The following is a 16,530-nucleotide window of genomic DNA, read 5'->3' on the forward strand; positions in this document are numbered from 1 at the left end:
TGTTGTTTAAAAATGCATCCAAAATATTTTTAATTCATTAATACACTGCTGCTCTGATGTCAAGGTGAATTAAACATTTATACGGGGAGCATTTTTCATTAATACCAAAGTTAGGTGTGTGCTGTATGAAGGGACTACGTCTGTAAATGCCCAACTCAGTTTATTGAAAAAAATCATTAGTATTTGTCTGCATATCTGTGCTAATCACAGTTACATTATCATGATGTTTCACATACAGTATTAAGGTCTTTCTTTCCATATCTGATTTCTCATATGTGTGTATGATTTTTCAGCACCAGCAGTGGTTTTCAGAGGGAGTACTTCACTTTCAGTTATGATGTCCTGTGATCTCCTATTTGACCTTTGTAGGGTAAAACATTTTCGATTTGCTTTGTGTGTGTGTGTGTGTGTGTGTGTGTGTGTGTTACCAGGTGAGAGATGGTGCCATGTCAGACCTGCAGACACAACTAAGAGAAGTGCTGAGAGAGAATGAACTACTACGCAGAGAGGTAAGGACACAGACACACACACACACTTCTCTAAGGAAAGGACAAGATACTTTTTACTTTAATCACGATGTTTGTTTGCTTATAAATCCCTCTGGGGATTCTGCAGTCCTGAATTTAAGATTAAGACAACAGCTATGAGGAAAACTAAAAGCAAGTGAATCTAATAATTAATATATGGAGAGTAATTTAATAAAGGTGCAAACAAAATTTGATGCTGATTTCTTGTAGCTGGAGGCTAAAGAGTCCAAGCTTAGCTCCTCTATGAACTCCATTAAGACGTTTTGGAGTCCAGAGCTGAAGAAAGAGAGAGCGCTCAGGAAGGATGAAGCCACAAAGATGACTGTCTGGAAGGAACAATACAGAGTGGTACAAGAGGAAACACAGGTAAGAAAATGATGAAAGTGTACGTGTGCGTGCAACTGTGAACGTGTTTCTTTGGGACAGTGAATATATTTCGTAAAAAATTAACAGAAATGGAGGGAGCAGTATGTCAGCTGGAATATCCTGTTCAGTTTTAGGTTTATTTTGCCGTCATTGCAGTTAATTGAAGAATTAGAAAATGGCCTTTACCCCAAACCCTGTGGATTATTCTTTAGATAAGGTTTATCCCTACTTGTGACATAGTTCTTTCACTCAATTTTATCTAATACAAAATTTCATGGAACAGCCCAAAGGGGGCATATCCTGATATTCATGGACTGTTCTGGTGGATTTGTCTCGCTGCTGTAAGGCGGCCTTGAAGACGGGTAAACAGATGAAGTGGGCTGCCTGGTTGGGGACTCCCAGCTGTCTTTTGGTTCAGAAGCCATCTGGATGAGACTGAGACACAGCTAGTCTGGCAGGAGGCTGGAATATTATGCAAGAGCTGCGCACACACACACACACACACACACACACTTGCTGTCACTCTTGCCTCGCAGTGTCTCATTTCACACGCTGTCAATGTGAAACCAGTGCAGAAAGTGCTCAGTACTCGCTGCCTTTTATTTTTAATTCAAGAAAATAATCACATTTACATTTTGGTCATCAGCACATGCTCTTGGCTCTGCTTGTGTGTGTTTGTGTGAGTGTATTTAAGGCTTTGATGTTGCTCATAAGACAAACATTACAATATAATGTAGAAAAAAAAAATATGTGGGAAAAGACTTCAGGTTGTGAAATTACATCACCAGATATTAAATCGCTCTCCAAGAAAATTTATAGCCAGTTTTGTGTGTGTGAGGACACATGCAGTATGTGCATGCTTGTATATCTGCATCCATAAATCGAGTCGAAATGTGTGTGTTGTGTGTGCACATGTGAGAGAACAAAGGAACAGATGATATGTTGATCAATCTATCATGTATTTGGCTTCCTGCCATCCCTACAAAAATCCTCAGGTGCCTTCACACTTAGACACACACTCCTCCTTGGGTGTGTGCGTGTGTGCTGCCGGAGCAAGTGAATACACATGTTAAGACATGTAAGAATATTTTCAGATCCCTAATGTCAGGGAATATGTGCTATACTCTCTTGATCTCTTTTACTTTTATTCCCTTTCTCTCCTCCAGACAAATCACACCCTTTTAACCCAAGCCGTCCTTTTCATTTCCTGCTCTCATTATCCTGTCACTTTCCCTCTCTTCAGTCGCTCTCTTTTTCTGTTCATCTCTGGCTTTTCTCTGTCCCCTCGCTCCCTTTTTTCTCTCTCTCTTCTTACTCATTCTCCTTCTCTTCTTCTATTTCTGTCATCACATGGTGAGTCAGCTCTCACTTTCTCTCTCCTCCCTACCTCCTACCTTCCCTCCTCTCTCTGTATCTTTGCCATCATCCTCGTCTTAGAAATTGAATTAAGTTAACTCCCAGTAATTTTGGAATATGCACACACACACACACACACACACACACACACACACACACACGTGCTTGGTCACGCCCCTGCTGAGGAATGCACATCTCATCTCCACCCATCCTCCTCCCTCCTTCTTTCCTCCATGCTTCCTCACTTATTCACCTCCTTCATGCATGGCCCGCTATCTTCACCTCTCTTCCGCCCGCCTCTGTTTTTATCTCTTCCTCTCCTTCTGTTTGCACTCTCTGTGCGTGACTCCCTTCCTCTCATATCATTACAATGTGTCATTATAAATTCAAAACCAGAATAACAGTCATTCCCAGTCTCATGTTTGCACTTGTTAGACTCAGGTCTTTATAAACAAGATCCAATAAATCATGGTATAATTATCTACAAGATTTTCAGACCTGCCACTTTTGTTGTTGTCTGTTGTATATGTTGATAAGAATATGTAGATTTTATTTAGTGTTATTATTCAGTAGAATGAAAATGAATGATTACAACAACTGATCGATTATCAATTTAAGTCCTTTATTAAACAATAAACAAAAAAACGCTTCCTGGTTCCAGCGTTAAAATGTGAAGATCTGCTTTTCTTTGTAGTTGTTGGTCAAAAAACAACTTTTTGTTCTTTTGTTTTAACTCATCGTTGGATAAATCAGACAATTTGAAGATGTCATCCTGAGCTCAGGGAAGTTGATGGGCATTTTTTGCTTTGTCTTGCATTTAATAGACCAAACAATTAATAGATTAATTATAACAAACAAACTAGACATTAGTCGATAATGAAAGTAATCATTACATCCACCCCTGATTCTCTTATAAGCTGTAGCCGTGAATGTGATTTTTTTACTTAATTGTTAAAGTTCCATTAGTTTTGGTATAAACACAACACTCACGTTTTATCGAATTGCGATGGCAAACAGTCTAGTTACACATTCAGCTAACATTGAGCAACATTAGCATTAATTAGTAGTTGTGTTTCAGGGCACCTCACAAATTTTATCCAATACTTACTTTTCATTTTTTCTTTGTTTTCTTTGCTTTGTTTTCATCTCCACCTGCTCCTGAGGGAAATATCTGCTCTTTAGCTGCTAAATGCTCCTGTATGTTAAGCAGTTAGTTGCTAACTTTATGTGTCTGCTGTTTAGTGCTGGGCAGGTAATGTACAGTTAGTTTGTCAGAGCTTTTTCACTGAAAACTGCTGCCTGCTGCAAGAAATTGAGTGAATCAAAACCATAAACTTTTGAGCTGTTCAACCAAAACCATGAGCTGAAATCCACCATCCACCATAGAGCTGAAGGTTAATGTACAAAGGTTCAACTGAGCAATTTTACATATTGGCTGCCTGTAAAAGCAGTGCGAGGACTGAAAACAAAATCTTGTCATGTGACATCAGTAAAGCTTATTCATTCTGTTCATGCTTGTGTTCCTGACAGGTGTGTGATGCTACTTAGCTAAAGATACTAAAGAGGAAAAAATAAACTGTCAGTGAGAGAATAGTGAAAAAAAGTTTTCATTTGGCAAATGTAGCAAATCTGCAGGTTTTCAGTCAGATTAGATCGCAGACATCCCCACTGAGCTTTAAATTATTATTGTCTCCCTCTGCCAGTTGCTTTCTCTTGTTTCACCTCCCACATCCAGTCATTTTGTCTTACCTCGCTCTCCACTCATTGTCATCACACTCTCCGTCTCCCTCTCGCTCCCACTGACGAACTTCCTCTCTTTCACGGCGGCCCCTCTCCTTCTCTTCCCTCTCTCACTTTCCATCTGGGCCTGTGGAGCAGCTTTGCCACAGAACACAATTCAGTAGAAAGGACACACCCTGGCCTAACAAATCTATTGATCTGAATACACATCCCCAATCTATTCAGCCTAATACTGTGGTCACTGTTGTCTGCCTCCTTTGTCACTTTTAGTGTCCCGCCTTGCTTTGGTTTTCGCTGTGTGTGAGTGAGTTTGTGAGTGTGTTCACCCAATTTGTTCCACCTCTTTGATCACAGCAGGTAACTACAATGTTTCACGCAGAAAGAAAGCAAAGCATGGAAAAAAGGGAAAGATGAAGGAATGTTTGGAATGCTGAAGGAAAGCTTCACTTTCTATCTTTTTTTTCTCTGTCTTTCCCTCGCAAAGTTAGTTTCTTTCTTACACAAAAGATACACAACTTTTGTCTCTTTCCATCTCTTTTTTTAAATTTTTCTTTGTTGCTATCTGCACTCCAAACAGTGCACACTTTCCATTCAATAGATAAACAAGCTCAAGCAGAAGATAAGCAACAGTTAGCATTCATGATTGTAACCTTGTCATCTGGGGTTCAGCATCATTGTTTCCATTCAATCCCATACTTGCCTGCCGTGCAACTAACAAGAGTTTAATGCACAAATGACACCTTGCTAATGCTGTTTTCTCTCTGAAAGCTGAACAAAATTATGCAACATTAAATGCATATTGAGCTAAATACCAAAATTAAGTTTTCCTAAATGGATTTGGGGATAATACAATACATTTCTGAACAGAGTGCATGTTCTGTTCTACGTGGTTTGTCCCAGAAATGAATCATACCAATGAACAATAACCGCTGTGTCTGTCTGTTTCTGGGGCTGCTAGATGCAATCTATTGTCTACTGTACTCCAGGCGAGCCCCGTGACATCAGAGCTGGCATGTGTGTGAATGTGTGTGTGTATGTTTCTTCATTTATGTAGGGTGTTATGTGTGGTGATTTGCATGTATGCATTTTTAAGGAGAAGTAGTTGCCAGACGGGTTTGTTTGTTTGCTTGATGAGAGAGAGAGAGAGAGAGAGAGAGAGAGAGAGAGAGAGAGAGAGAGAGAGGAGAGAGAGAAGCAGAGAGAGAAGAGATGAGGAGAGAGAGAGAGAGAGAATGAGAAGAGAGACTGAGAGATGGTGTTGCGTCGTGATTAGGATATGTCGTTGTGTGTCAGGTACAATTGGGCTTTTTGTATACACAAGTGTGTGTGTCTGTGGAGGCGCAGATTGCACGGTTGCCTGCATGTTTATAATTGCCCATTTGCATGTGTGTGTTACTGTATATACAGTATGTGCACATGGGGATGCATGTTCTTGTGCATGTGTTGTGCAGGACTGCTCTGTTTCTACCATTTCTATTTTTATCAATTGTATATGTTTTTGTTTGCATGCAACAATTTGTGTGTGTTTTATGGAAATGGAAAGTACTTGGCAGTGGTATGATGTCGGAAGTCGTGTGTGTGTGTGTGTGTGTGTGAGTGTGTGATGGAGAAAGTATAGCAGCCCAGTGGCTGTTGTTCTTTTACTGCTGCACTGTTTTCGTTCTCCTCAATTATTTAACCTAATACTCGAGGTGCTGGTTTGGAATAGAAGTGTGTGTGTGTGTGTGTGTGTGTGTGTGTGTGTGTTTTTAAAGAGGGAGAAAAAAATGTTCTTCTGTGATAATACATTAATCTCAGTGAGACTGTTTCTAGTTTCCTAGCAGATTTTAAAGACTGAAGATCATATCATCCTGTTGATGGATTTTATTAAAATGCACAAATTGTCACAACAACATATGTATACTGGTTTAACGTCAGCCCAGAGGTTCCATTTTGTTTTTGGTAGGATTAAAATGATAAACCTACTACTTGTTGAACCCAGTGGGCAAAAGGTCTAGTGATTTGTCAGCTCTTTCTCTCAGTGTGTGTGTGTATGTGTGTGTGTGCGCACGTGCGCGTGAGTGAGTGAGGAGGTTAATCCAAAAAGGCAGGTGAACACAGTGCCCGTTACACCTTGGTGGCACTTTGCCTTCAGGTCGAGGGTAGGATGAGAGAGATAGAGAGAGGGAGATACTCCTTTCTTCTTCTGTCTTTTTCCTGCTTTCGCTCACAGCAACAAACTTAGAGAGAGAGAGCGGGATAGTCACACACTGGCACTTGAGTGTATTTTCCAGTCTTTAAACATGGCAGTAAATCAGGCCTTCAGGTTAATGTGTAAATGGATGGTGCTACCAGAACGCTGATCTGTTCCACCTCTGCAGTTGAAATGCTGAAACCATCTGAAACAAGCTGAAGACATTTATTGTGCACTAAATAAAGTATTGACCACAATTCTTAATCAAAGATAAAAGATGGGACTAAAGCACATGAGATATATTTTACTGTAAATATACTGTAAAAGCATTTTGGACCAGCTTCTGTGCTGACTGAGTAAAGACTTATAATCACTGCTCAGCACTTAACGTTATTACACCTGGATTTAAGTTGAGCATCTTGCATTTCTAATTTAATTACTCCAAGCTGGCGTTGAGCTTGTCCTCAAGGACTCAGATTAGTTCAAATTCAATAGAAACGGACGGGGCCAATTGTTTCCTGTGTGAGATTTCCATTTACTGTATATAAAAAAAAATGTTGCCAGCAAGAGTTTTTGTGCCAGCTGGCTGAAAAAAATGCTTCGCCTGGCAATCCATAAACCGGCAAAGAACCTCAGAGAAGGGGGGGGGGGGTTGGATGGATGGAGAAGATGGATTGAGATGTAAAGATGTGTAAAATGTAGAGAGAAAGAAGGAGGGAGGAAATCAGCAGAGGATAGATCAAACTGGAAAGCCGGGGGTGTGTGCCAGGAGAAGGGAGGAAAGGAGGAGAGATGAATGGATGGCGCAGACGAATTGAGCTGAAAAAAATTGATGAAATGTAGAGAAATGGAAAGACTGATTGATGCTGATGTGACAGGAGAGAAATGGGCAAAGAGGAGCAAGGTGGATGGAAAGATGGAATTAATAGATTGACTTAAAGAGAGGGACGAAGAAGGGAGAGGGGGAAAGAGGAAAAATGTAGGAGATTAAAGATGAATGAAAGACAGAATAAGATGAGCTGAAAATAGCAGCATTGTTGTGCTGATTACACACTGTCTTGTTATTAGTTGCCATTTGATAATGATGCTTATTTCCCATTCTATAAGCCATTTACCTGAATCTTAACGGGAACAAGTTGCACAGAATGTGAAACAGGATTTGATAGATTTCAGACATGTTTAACATTTAATCTGAATTGTGCAGAATTGAATTTTAGTTCTGGAGATTTTTTCTTGTCTAAAAAAGTGAAGCTTGGATGTAAATCGCTTGGAGCGCAGTTACAGATGAGGCCGAGGAAGGGGAGGGGATGGATTCATGGAGAAAAAATGCTGAACGTGCATATACACACACACACACACACACACACACACACACACACACACACACACACACACACACTCGAGGATTCTGCAAACACTTTGTGCATTCCTCAAGAGTCACGCTCCTCAGCTGCAGATCTACCACTGTTCGATCTGTGGTCTCTTTCTCTGTTCTTTGATTAAATCAGTCAGCTGACCTGCTCATTAGACAAACGAGTTTGTGAACCTCAGTCAGCCGGTCATCTTACTCAACATCTGATGAGTGGATGGGGGATTTCTTACTAAAATTGTTTTCGTGTTTCTGTCTGGACGCTCGCTCCTCTGCAGCCAGACTGAGAGGATCTGAGCATGACTGTGTTTGACTGTATGAATGTGATGCAGAGCGGTTTCAGGAAAAGTCGGCCTGCAGGCTCAGCAAAGTTTTTAAAAGTATTTGTTTATTTATTTATTCTTTCTTTGATACACAAGACAGCGTGCTTTAAAATGCGTTGACAATCATCTCACTGTCTGGCTCTGCCTACTTTGTCTCCATCCGTCTGTTGCCTGCAGTCTGCTCCTCTCTCCATCCACAGCTCATGGACCTATGACTTGTTATTTCCGTGTGTGTGTGTGTGTGTGTGTGTGTGTGTGTGTCTGTGTGTATGTTTCTGCTCATGTTTACATACTGTATGTGTGTGCGTCCAAGTTCATGTGCATGAGTGAGACAGTCATCATTCTTCCTACCCTTTTGAGTTCCAACTAAAAGATGAAAAACTCCAAAAATAAGTTATTTTTATTATTATCTCTGCATTGGTGTGTGTGTGTGTTTGTGTGTTTGTGTGTGCATTTCGCACATGAATGCTCATCGGTAACAGATGGTACACAGACCTGTGTGTTTATTTAGTCAGGATGGAGAGATAGGTGAGAAGGAGGAAGAGAGAAGGATGGAGAGAAAGAGGGAATAAGGTAAATACAGGGAATGATAGTGGGGGAGAAAAAGGCAGATGGACAGAGGAGGAGGAGGAGGAGGAGGAGGAAGGGGAACAACGAGGAAAGAGCAAGAGGGAGATTCATGGAGAGAATTTAACAGAGAAAGAGCAGACTCCCACGCTCAGGAGTCTTATAAAACTTTAACTCCATGGCATAGAGAGAAATAAATAGCCCCTCTTTCCCTCCGTTTCTCTTTCACAAAGGAACAGTGTCCGTTTTACTGTGGAAAGAAATATAGAGAGAAAAGAGAGATTTGAAAGGAAAGAGAGAGTCAGTTTTCCCTCTTTGCCTATGAGGCTGTGATTTTGCTCTCCCTGTCTCACTTTCTCCACTTTCTCTCCCTCTCTCTCTCTCTACACGTGTGTGTGTGTGTGTGTGTGTGTGTGTGTGTGTGTGTGTGTGTGTGTGTGTGTGTGTGTGTGTGTGTGTGTGAGGGCCTGTGGTACTGTGGTAGCCATGTCTTTCCTTATAAGGAGTGGGTTTGGGACGAGCTGGTGAGGAATGAAGAGAATTACAGTATAGTCACTCCCCTTCTCTTCTGCAGCTTTTCTTTTTCTCTCTTTCACTCTGCCTCTCTGAAATCTGTCAGTATGTGTATCTGTCTGTCAGTCAAAATAAATGTGACAGCTACAATGGGCTGTTTTTTATGATTTAATTTCTCCTCTCCTCTCCTCTCCTCTCCTCTACTTTTGGTCTTTAAACCCACCACTGACCCTGATGTTGCATCTCAAAGTGACTGATTAGGGTCAACACTTCTCTCTCGCCTTTTCTCCTCCTCTCTCAGCCCTCTTGGCTATTTTATTTGTTCCTTCCCAAGTTTAATCTCTTTCCTCTTTCTCTCTTTCATCCATATTTATTCTCGACTTCCTCTTTTGTTTTAATCGAATCTGATTCTATTTTCTTCCACGAGCTTGCTTCCCTTCTTTTGGGAAATGATGTGTTTCTCTCAGTCATTCGTCTTTTTCAAATGTTATTTCCTCCTCTTCATTGTGTTCTTCATCCTCCACCTTTATCCTCAGAGAATACAGAGAGTGTGTTTTAATCTGCATGTTGTCTGATGCCTGAGTGGGCGATGCTTTCAAACTGCTCACGGTCATTACACACACACATACACACACACAAACAGCACGGCCACTGCCTCTAACATTATGTTGTCTGCTGCATATGTGTGTGTAACTCTGTGTGTGGGCATTATCGTGCACTCATCGTGTGTGTGTGTTTGTCCATCCAAGTGTGTGTATATGTGTTTCTGTCACAGTGTGTGTCCGTTTGCGACGGGGGAAGCGTGACTCACCCGGCGAGCACAGAATAAGCGAGGGATGAGAAGGAGGAGTAATAACAGAGAGATGGTTAATATTGAACGACAGATGAGCAGTGGCCTCGGGAGAGGGGGGGTGGGGGGGTGACGATGAGCGGATGGAAAAATTGTCACCATATTCACAAACGGATTTTCTCTTCTCTTCTCTTCTCTTCTCTTCTCTTCTCTTCTCTTCTCTTCTGTTTTTTCTCTCATTGCAACATGAATTTTGGCTTGAATTCATGTTTTTAGGCAGCAGTTACGTTGGTGAAGCCATTACATTTGTCAGAAGCCCATTTTAATCCCTCTAGTGTTGTCAATTTGAGTCCCATCCTGGTTTAAAATCCTGGTGTCATGCTGAGACCTTGATTTTCAGCTCCATGAAATACACGAAAAATCAATCTCATCTCAGTTGTGAAACTTTGCTTAAAGCAGTGCTGTGATGCTGTGGTTTCCAATCACAGTGTTGCAAGATCAGATGTCCTGGATGGAAATTTTGAAAATAGCTAAATCCTGATGTGCAAAATTTATTTTTCAGTCTTTGCCTTTTTCTTGTGCAATCCTCATTTATTCCATCAGGCCTCAAAAAAACTATTCAAATGAAACATTCAGATGGGTGGAACATCATTTTTTGATTAAACTGCTCACAACCTGCAGCCTGAGATAAAGAGATATTACTTCATATTAAGGGGTCACAAGCAAAAATAATTAGGGAACACTGCTGTAATGGACTGAGTACAAGCCAATGTGGTTGTGGCTTAATAGTGAGACATTTTGAGATTTTTTTGGTCTGAATATTTTTCCCCCCATTTCAGGTTCTTCCACCAATTTTGTGGTTATGAAACAACCCAGAAGTGTGCTGCTTAGAAGTTCAAGAGTGGAAAAACAGAGTACAGCGCTCATTGTGATCGTACATGTATGGATCATTTGACCAGACAAGATTCCAACAAACAATTCAGATTGAGTTCTTATTAGTTGCTTTTTGGTTGGACCTGTTATCCTATTTGCATTAATTAATTTCTATGGTGGCAGATAATGTTGTTACTTGGAGGTGAAACATAGTTCATCTTTTGTTAATGAGTGAGCAGAGGCTTAAAAGTGTGAGTGTGCTCAAGCAACATCCTGTTTTTTTAAGTGCATGTAAATGCAGTCATGATGGTTTCTACAGATAGTATTTACAGTCATGAAACTGGAAGAGTTGACTGACTGTTTCCTGTTCACACGTCATTTTAGTCTACAGTGCTACAGTATGTATTTTTGTAAGTGAGTTCTGTCTTTATTCATCAATTTGCTTGTCACAAGCAGCTTGCTCCTACTAAGAGAGTATGAGGGCTATTCAATCAAATTCACAAGTTTTGATTGGTTGAATCAAGATCATTCCCCATCTTGCACTTGCTTACTGTGCAAAAGCTCAATGAATTTATCTGTCCTTCCCTTGGACATCTGAGGCAAAGATCTGTCGCCTTGATTTGTCTTCTTGTTTGTGTGTTTGTCACATTGATATACAGTTTAGATTTGTTTCTCTGTCTTGCTATTTTATCAGTTGTACATGCAAATAAACTAAAGACAGAAGTAAAGATGCAGCGAGCAGAAATCAGACTGGAAATAATCATTTTCTTATTTTTGATATGGATAACATTTGAATTTATTTAAATGTTCTTGTGCTGTTACATGAATGGTTTGTGTTTGTAACTCACAGTGCAATATGAACATGTAGATGTGTGTGTGTTTGCATTTCTGTCTTGAGTGTTGAGCGACCCCCTCGGTCCCCTGTGGAATCAGGAAGCACTTGACAGGATCAAAGGTGAAGGAGCCAAAGACGACTCAGCACAAACTGAGACGAAAAACACAACTTGTATTCTGGCCCTTATTCTGTTTCTCTCTCCTCCTCTTCTAACCCCCTCTTCTGTTTCTGCCGGACACAGTTCCCACTGTTTTCTCTCTTTGTCTCACTCCGTCCTCCTTATCTCCTCCCTCTGTTTTCCTTTCCTTCTGCTTGCTTCCTTTTATATTTCATTCCTTCTTTTTCATCTGTCTCTTGTGGTCTGGCATTTCTCAGCTTGACATTCCAGCTGTGTGTGTGTGTTGGGGGGGAACTGGCACAAGCCCTGGTGTGTGTGTGTGTGTGTGTGTGTGTCTGTGTGTCTGTGTGTGTGTCTGTGTGTGTGTGCGCGCACATTAATTTCTACAACTCTGACATAGTTTCGGATGCTTGATGGGAGTATGTGATTGTGTGTGTTTGCCTGACAGATAACAGCATATGAGGATGTGTGTACTCATGCATGTACATTTCTTTAATGTCTAAATAGCACATGAAATATACTATATTCTACGCATATTACTGTAATGAGTATGGATGTGTGTGTTTCTGTGTGTTTCTCGCTCTGACTACACACCACACAGCTGCGTCTTTCTCTGTGCATTCTCTCTATATTCATATCTATGGCTGTAACTAGTGATTCATTTCAGTATCAATAAATGTACTGATTATTTTTATTATTAATTAATTAATCTCTGGCAAAAAGCATAGGCAAATTTATTCATATCATACAGTACATACATGAGGCAGTTTTCAAAGAGCTTTACAGACATTTAATCTTCAGAAGAAAATGTAAACAAAACTGAAAAATGAGATGATAAAGAGTATTAGAAGGAAGCAGAAAGGGCACACCTTAGATACACCTTTTGGTAATTTGTGTGTGACAGAAAATAAGAACAAATTTCCATTACAAGTTTCCAGAGACCAAGTGCGACTCTTTCAAGTGTCTAATTTTGAACAGTCTAAAAACAAAACAAAAAGGAAAGGAAAAAAAAGGATTAAGTTTATAATGACAAACTCATAATTGTTTGTATTTTCATTTTGATAAATTACTTAGGATTGGAGCCCCATTCAAAACATTTGAGATTGTTGGCAATCGCTTGCATATTGTCATCATAAGGGAGGGTCAGTGCTGGCGCTTCTGAGGGAGGAGTCATCGTTGGCACACACTTCTCTGACTGTCGTACAATATGAAGCAGAGCTATTGAGAAAGACCGTTGCTACAATTTTATCTAATTACCTTTCATCCATTTTCTTTGTGTGCATCTGTTTGTACAAGTATACACTTTATTTGTGATCACTATCTGCTGCTTTTGCTTTTTCTCTTCTCCTTTCTCTTCTTTAATATCTAAGAATTGTTTTTCTTTGCCTCCAAGCTCATTCGTCTCTTTCCTTTCTCCTTTAATCTTGTTCTTTCTCTTGTCAATGTTGATTAACGACAGCTGCAAGGGAGCACTAGCATCTCTGTCTTTTCTAACCTCTTAACTTCCTTTTTTTCCAAATCTTGTGTTTACTTACTGTTTACTTGCATTTATGCACCTCTCTCTACCCATATTATTTTAGTCTCTGGAAATATGCTATGGGTGGTGTGGCGATGACCTGGCTGCTGTTCAGGTTGTGCGTGATGCATTTAAAAAAAAAAAAGCCTTGGGCCATCATTGTGACATCACACACACACACACACACACACACACACACACACACACACACACACACACACACACACACACACACGAACACATTATAAACTCTTTTTTCATCTAACTCAGGGCTAGTCATGTCATGTTGTGCTCAGCCATGATGATGACGGTTGTGATACTAACCTGCCAACTCACTTTTATAGCACACTCACTCACTCAAGATGACATAAACATACTGTATGCTGCTGTCTCAGTCAGCCGGTCACTTACTCACACTTTGCATTTAGATCAGTCTTGACATATTCTGTGTCTTGATCCAAATACAAATCAGTCAAACTCTGTTTGTGATTTTAAACACACTCTTTGAGCTATGGTGCAATATAGTCGAGTTTGAGTTTATGCATATGGAACAATATCATAATCATCCATCCATCCATCCGTTATCAGCGTTGCTGTAACAGCGGGATGAGCACAGTAGCCAAATATACTTTTTCCCTGCAACTCACCTCAGCTGCTCCACGTGATCCCTAAGTGCTCCCAGGTTTTCTAGGATTTATAATCCCTCCCAGCATACCCTGGGTCCACCCTGTCGGACATGACTTCAAAATGCAGGTGGAAAAATTGCGTCCTTGCTGTTGATACAAAGCCAGGATTACCGCAGCATATGCCCACAAATTACATTCAATTTCACAGTAGCTTTTAACCCTCAAATTACCACAAATCATCTTACACACAGAGAACTGCAGGTGTTTAGGTAAACTAGCCTTCATATGGGCTGCAAGTTTGGAAAGGCCAAAATCTCAGCTCCTGGTGCAATTAAGGTTAACTCAATAGAGAATGTTTTAAAGTCCTGTTGTGCAATAATCTTATTTCGCACTCATTAATCTCTCCAACAGCATCACCTCAACATCCACACACTGTGTTACATCTTGTAGGTTTGAATTTAACTTTTTTCTCTCCCTACAGCATCTTCAGTGCACCATCCAGGCTTTACAAGATGAGCTCCGAATCCAACGAGATCTCAACCAGCTCTTCCAGTCCGATTACTCGGAGTCCGGTCACCTCGGAAACCACCCCATCTCCCCTCAGGAAATGACAGAGGAGAACTTCCTGCGTCTCCACGGCGAGTACGAGAGGCAGATCAAAGAGCTCTTCCTCCTGAGGAAGACTGTGGAAGAAATGGAGCTGAGGATAGATACACAAAAACACACACTAACTGCCAGGTAAAGATAGAGGCCAGAGACTGGCGAGGTTTCTAGTGTGAAATGTAGTAGTTTTCTGATTTAAGATGCCATTATGTTAGCTTTAAATCTATACTATTCTTTTCTAACAGGGACGAGTCAATAAAGAAGTTACTGGAAATGTTGCAGAGTAAAGGTCTGTCGTCACGGGCAACAGAAGAGGACCACGAACGTACGAGGCGACTGGCCGATGCTGAGATGACCATCCATCAGCTGGAGGGCCTACTGGAGCGAAAAGACAAGGAGATGCTCCAACTCAGAGAGGTGTGTGTGTCTGTGTCTGACTGGTGAAGAAGAAACATGGTGTATTCAAGAATTCCCATGCGTAAGGGTGTGTGCATGTCTTTGTGTACAGCCAGATGTGAGTGTGTACAAACCAGGCAAGGCCTCTGGCTGCTCCCACTCTTGGCTTATGATTTAGTTTTAATAGAACACAGAAACATCAATACACACACACACACACACACACACAGGAATGTACTCTTTACCCTATTTTCTACTCTCCCCTGCTCACTTTGTCTCTTTTCTAACATCTCTCAGTTCTGTGTTTTAACGCTCAGTTCATGATGTTGTTGTTTATACAACAGTTCCCTCTAGTGGTGAGATGTAGTAAATGATCACAGATGGACGTTCAACTTTTCAATATATGAAATTTTTATTTCAGCATACAAAATGTTTTATGGAGTTTGACACGTCTTTTCTGGACCCATAACTTTTGATGACTGACTTAATACGAAGCTCATTTTTTCAAAGAATCTTAAATAAATTGAAAATGTATTTAAATAACAAGTAAAAGGAAGAGGTGAATAAAAGAAACACTGTATTGAACTTCATGAACAATCCAACATACAAAGAAAACATGCACAAAAAAGTATTTTAATACTAATACACTACTGCATTCCTCAGTATGCAGACTCACAGAATGCTGTTTTACTTTTTGATTTTAATGGACAAAATACAGTATAACATTGTATGTGTGATGATTGTCTTTAAATATTTTCCATTCAGCCTAAACGATTTAGTTTAGAGCGACCAGGTGGACAACTGTTTCACTTACACTGAAAATACACAAACCAGCTCTGACACCATCCTTTTATGACCAGCTCCAAATGCATCAGTGGCCACAGCTGTGAGGGAGAAATATGCATAAACACACAGACACACACACAAACAAGCAAGTGATGCATCATAATTGTATCATAGGCAGCAATGCTTTAAAATATAATTAGGAGATCCCTCCAGACTATTACTACGCTCTAACTTATTTTCTGGTCCTTGTTGCTTCATATTGCATCAGTCTGCTGGACAGAGTTTCTGTTTTTGACAGCATTTCACAATGCTAATTTCAAAGCAGAAAAATACCTCAGGAAAACAAAATTAAGATTATGCAATATCTGGATAGTTTCAGTATTAAAGGTTAAAGTGAAAATTATTATAGTAAATAATGTAGAAGTTTCTACTGAGCATTTGTCTTGAAGACTTCCTGCTGCACTGTTTGTTGACACTTGTTTTTTGAACATTGTTCATTTCACTAATTAACAGAACAGTCCCTGCAACTTACTATAGGAAGAGGAGATCATTTTTTTCAATTCTACCAAAATGTCTCTGATGGTGATGGAGCTGCATCAGTAAAAAATGAGATTTCTGTATGGAAGCACCTTGTGAAATGTAATCACTTGACATAAATCATTGAAAATAGAATCAGTGAAATTGAAATACCACAAAATGTAAAGCACTGAAATAATTTACTTTATGATTATGAAAATGAGTTATTACAGTAACAAGAAAACTGGATTCACAAAAGCATAACATTAGCTGTCGAAATTACTTAATGGTACATTGTGCTTTATGTCAGAGTAGAAAAGCACACAGCCCCATCAGTGAACGACCATGATAATACAGTGCTCAATATGGCCGCAGACCTGACAATATAATGGATGTGAGAAGTTTAGACGTGCAACTGTAAACCCTGGACGCCTAAATTTTCCATTTCAAGTGTGAACCCAACAAAACAAAGCAAAAAAAGTCTTTACTGATTTTGCAATTTTTTAAATGACTAAATCTGAAAGGACCTACTGCAAT

The 16,530-nt window shown here is 40.1% G+C and overlaps 1 protein-coding gene across 9 annotated transcripts in view; it reads left to right on the forward strand.

Annotated features, from left to right (window-relative positions):
• The window catches only part of LOC111224653 (ELKS/Rab6-interacting/CAST family member 1-like), a 120,019-nt gene that overhangs the window by 12,809 nt on the left and 90,680 nt on the right, over positions 1-16,530 (forward strand). For all 9 annotated transcript variants that reach the window (XR_002665230.1, XR_002665231.1, XR_002665232.1 and 6 more), the window contains exons 3-6: positions 432-509; positions 738-893; positions 14,174-14,430; positions 14,541-14,712. Coding sequence is in view for 6 of the 9 variants with exons in the window: in XM_022749220.1 (XP_022604941.1) it covers positions 432-509; positions 738-893; positions 14,174-14,430; positions 14,541-14,712 (663 nt within the window). In the remaining 3 variants the exon portion in view is untranslated. The remainder of the gene's footprint in view (positions 1-431; positions 510-737; positions 894-14,173; positions 14,431-14,540; positions 14,713-16,530) is intronic.

This window comes from Seriola dumerili, unplaced genomic scaffold (genome assembly GCF_002260705.1).
Source record: "Seriola dumerili isolate Sdu_G_001 unplaced genomic scaffold, Sdu_1.0 BDQW01000138.1, whole genome shotgun sequence".
Classification (NCBI taxonomy): Eukaryota; Metazoa; Chordata; class Actinopteri; order Carangiformes; family Carangidae; genus Seriola; species Seriola dumerili.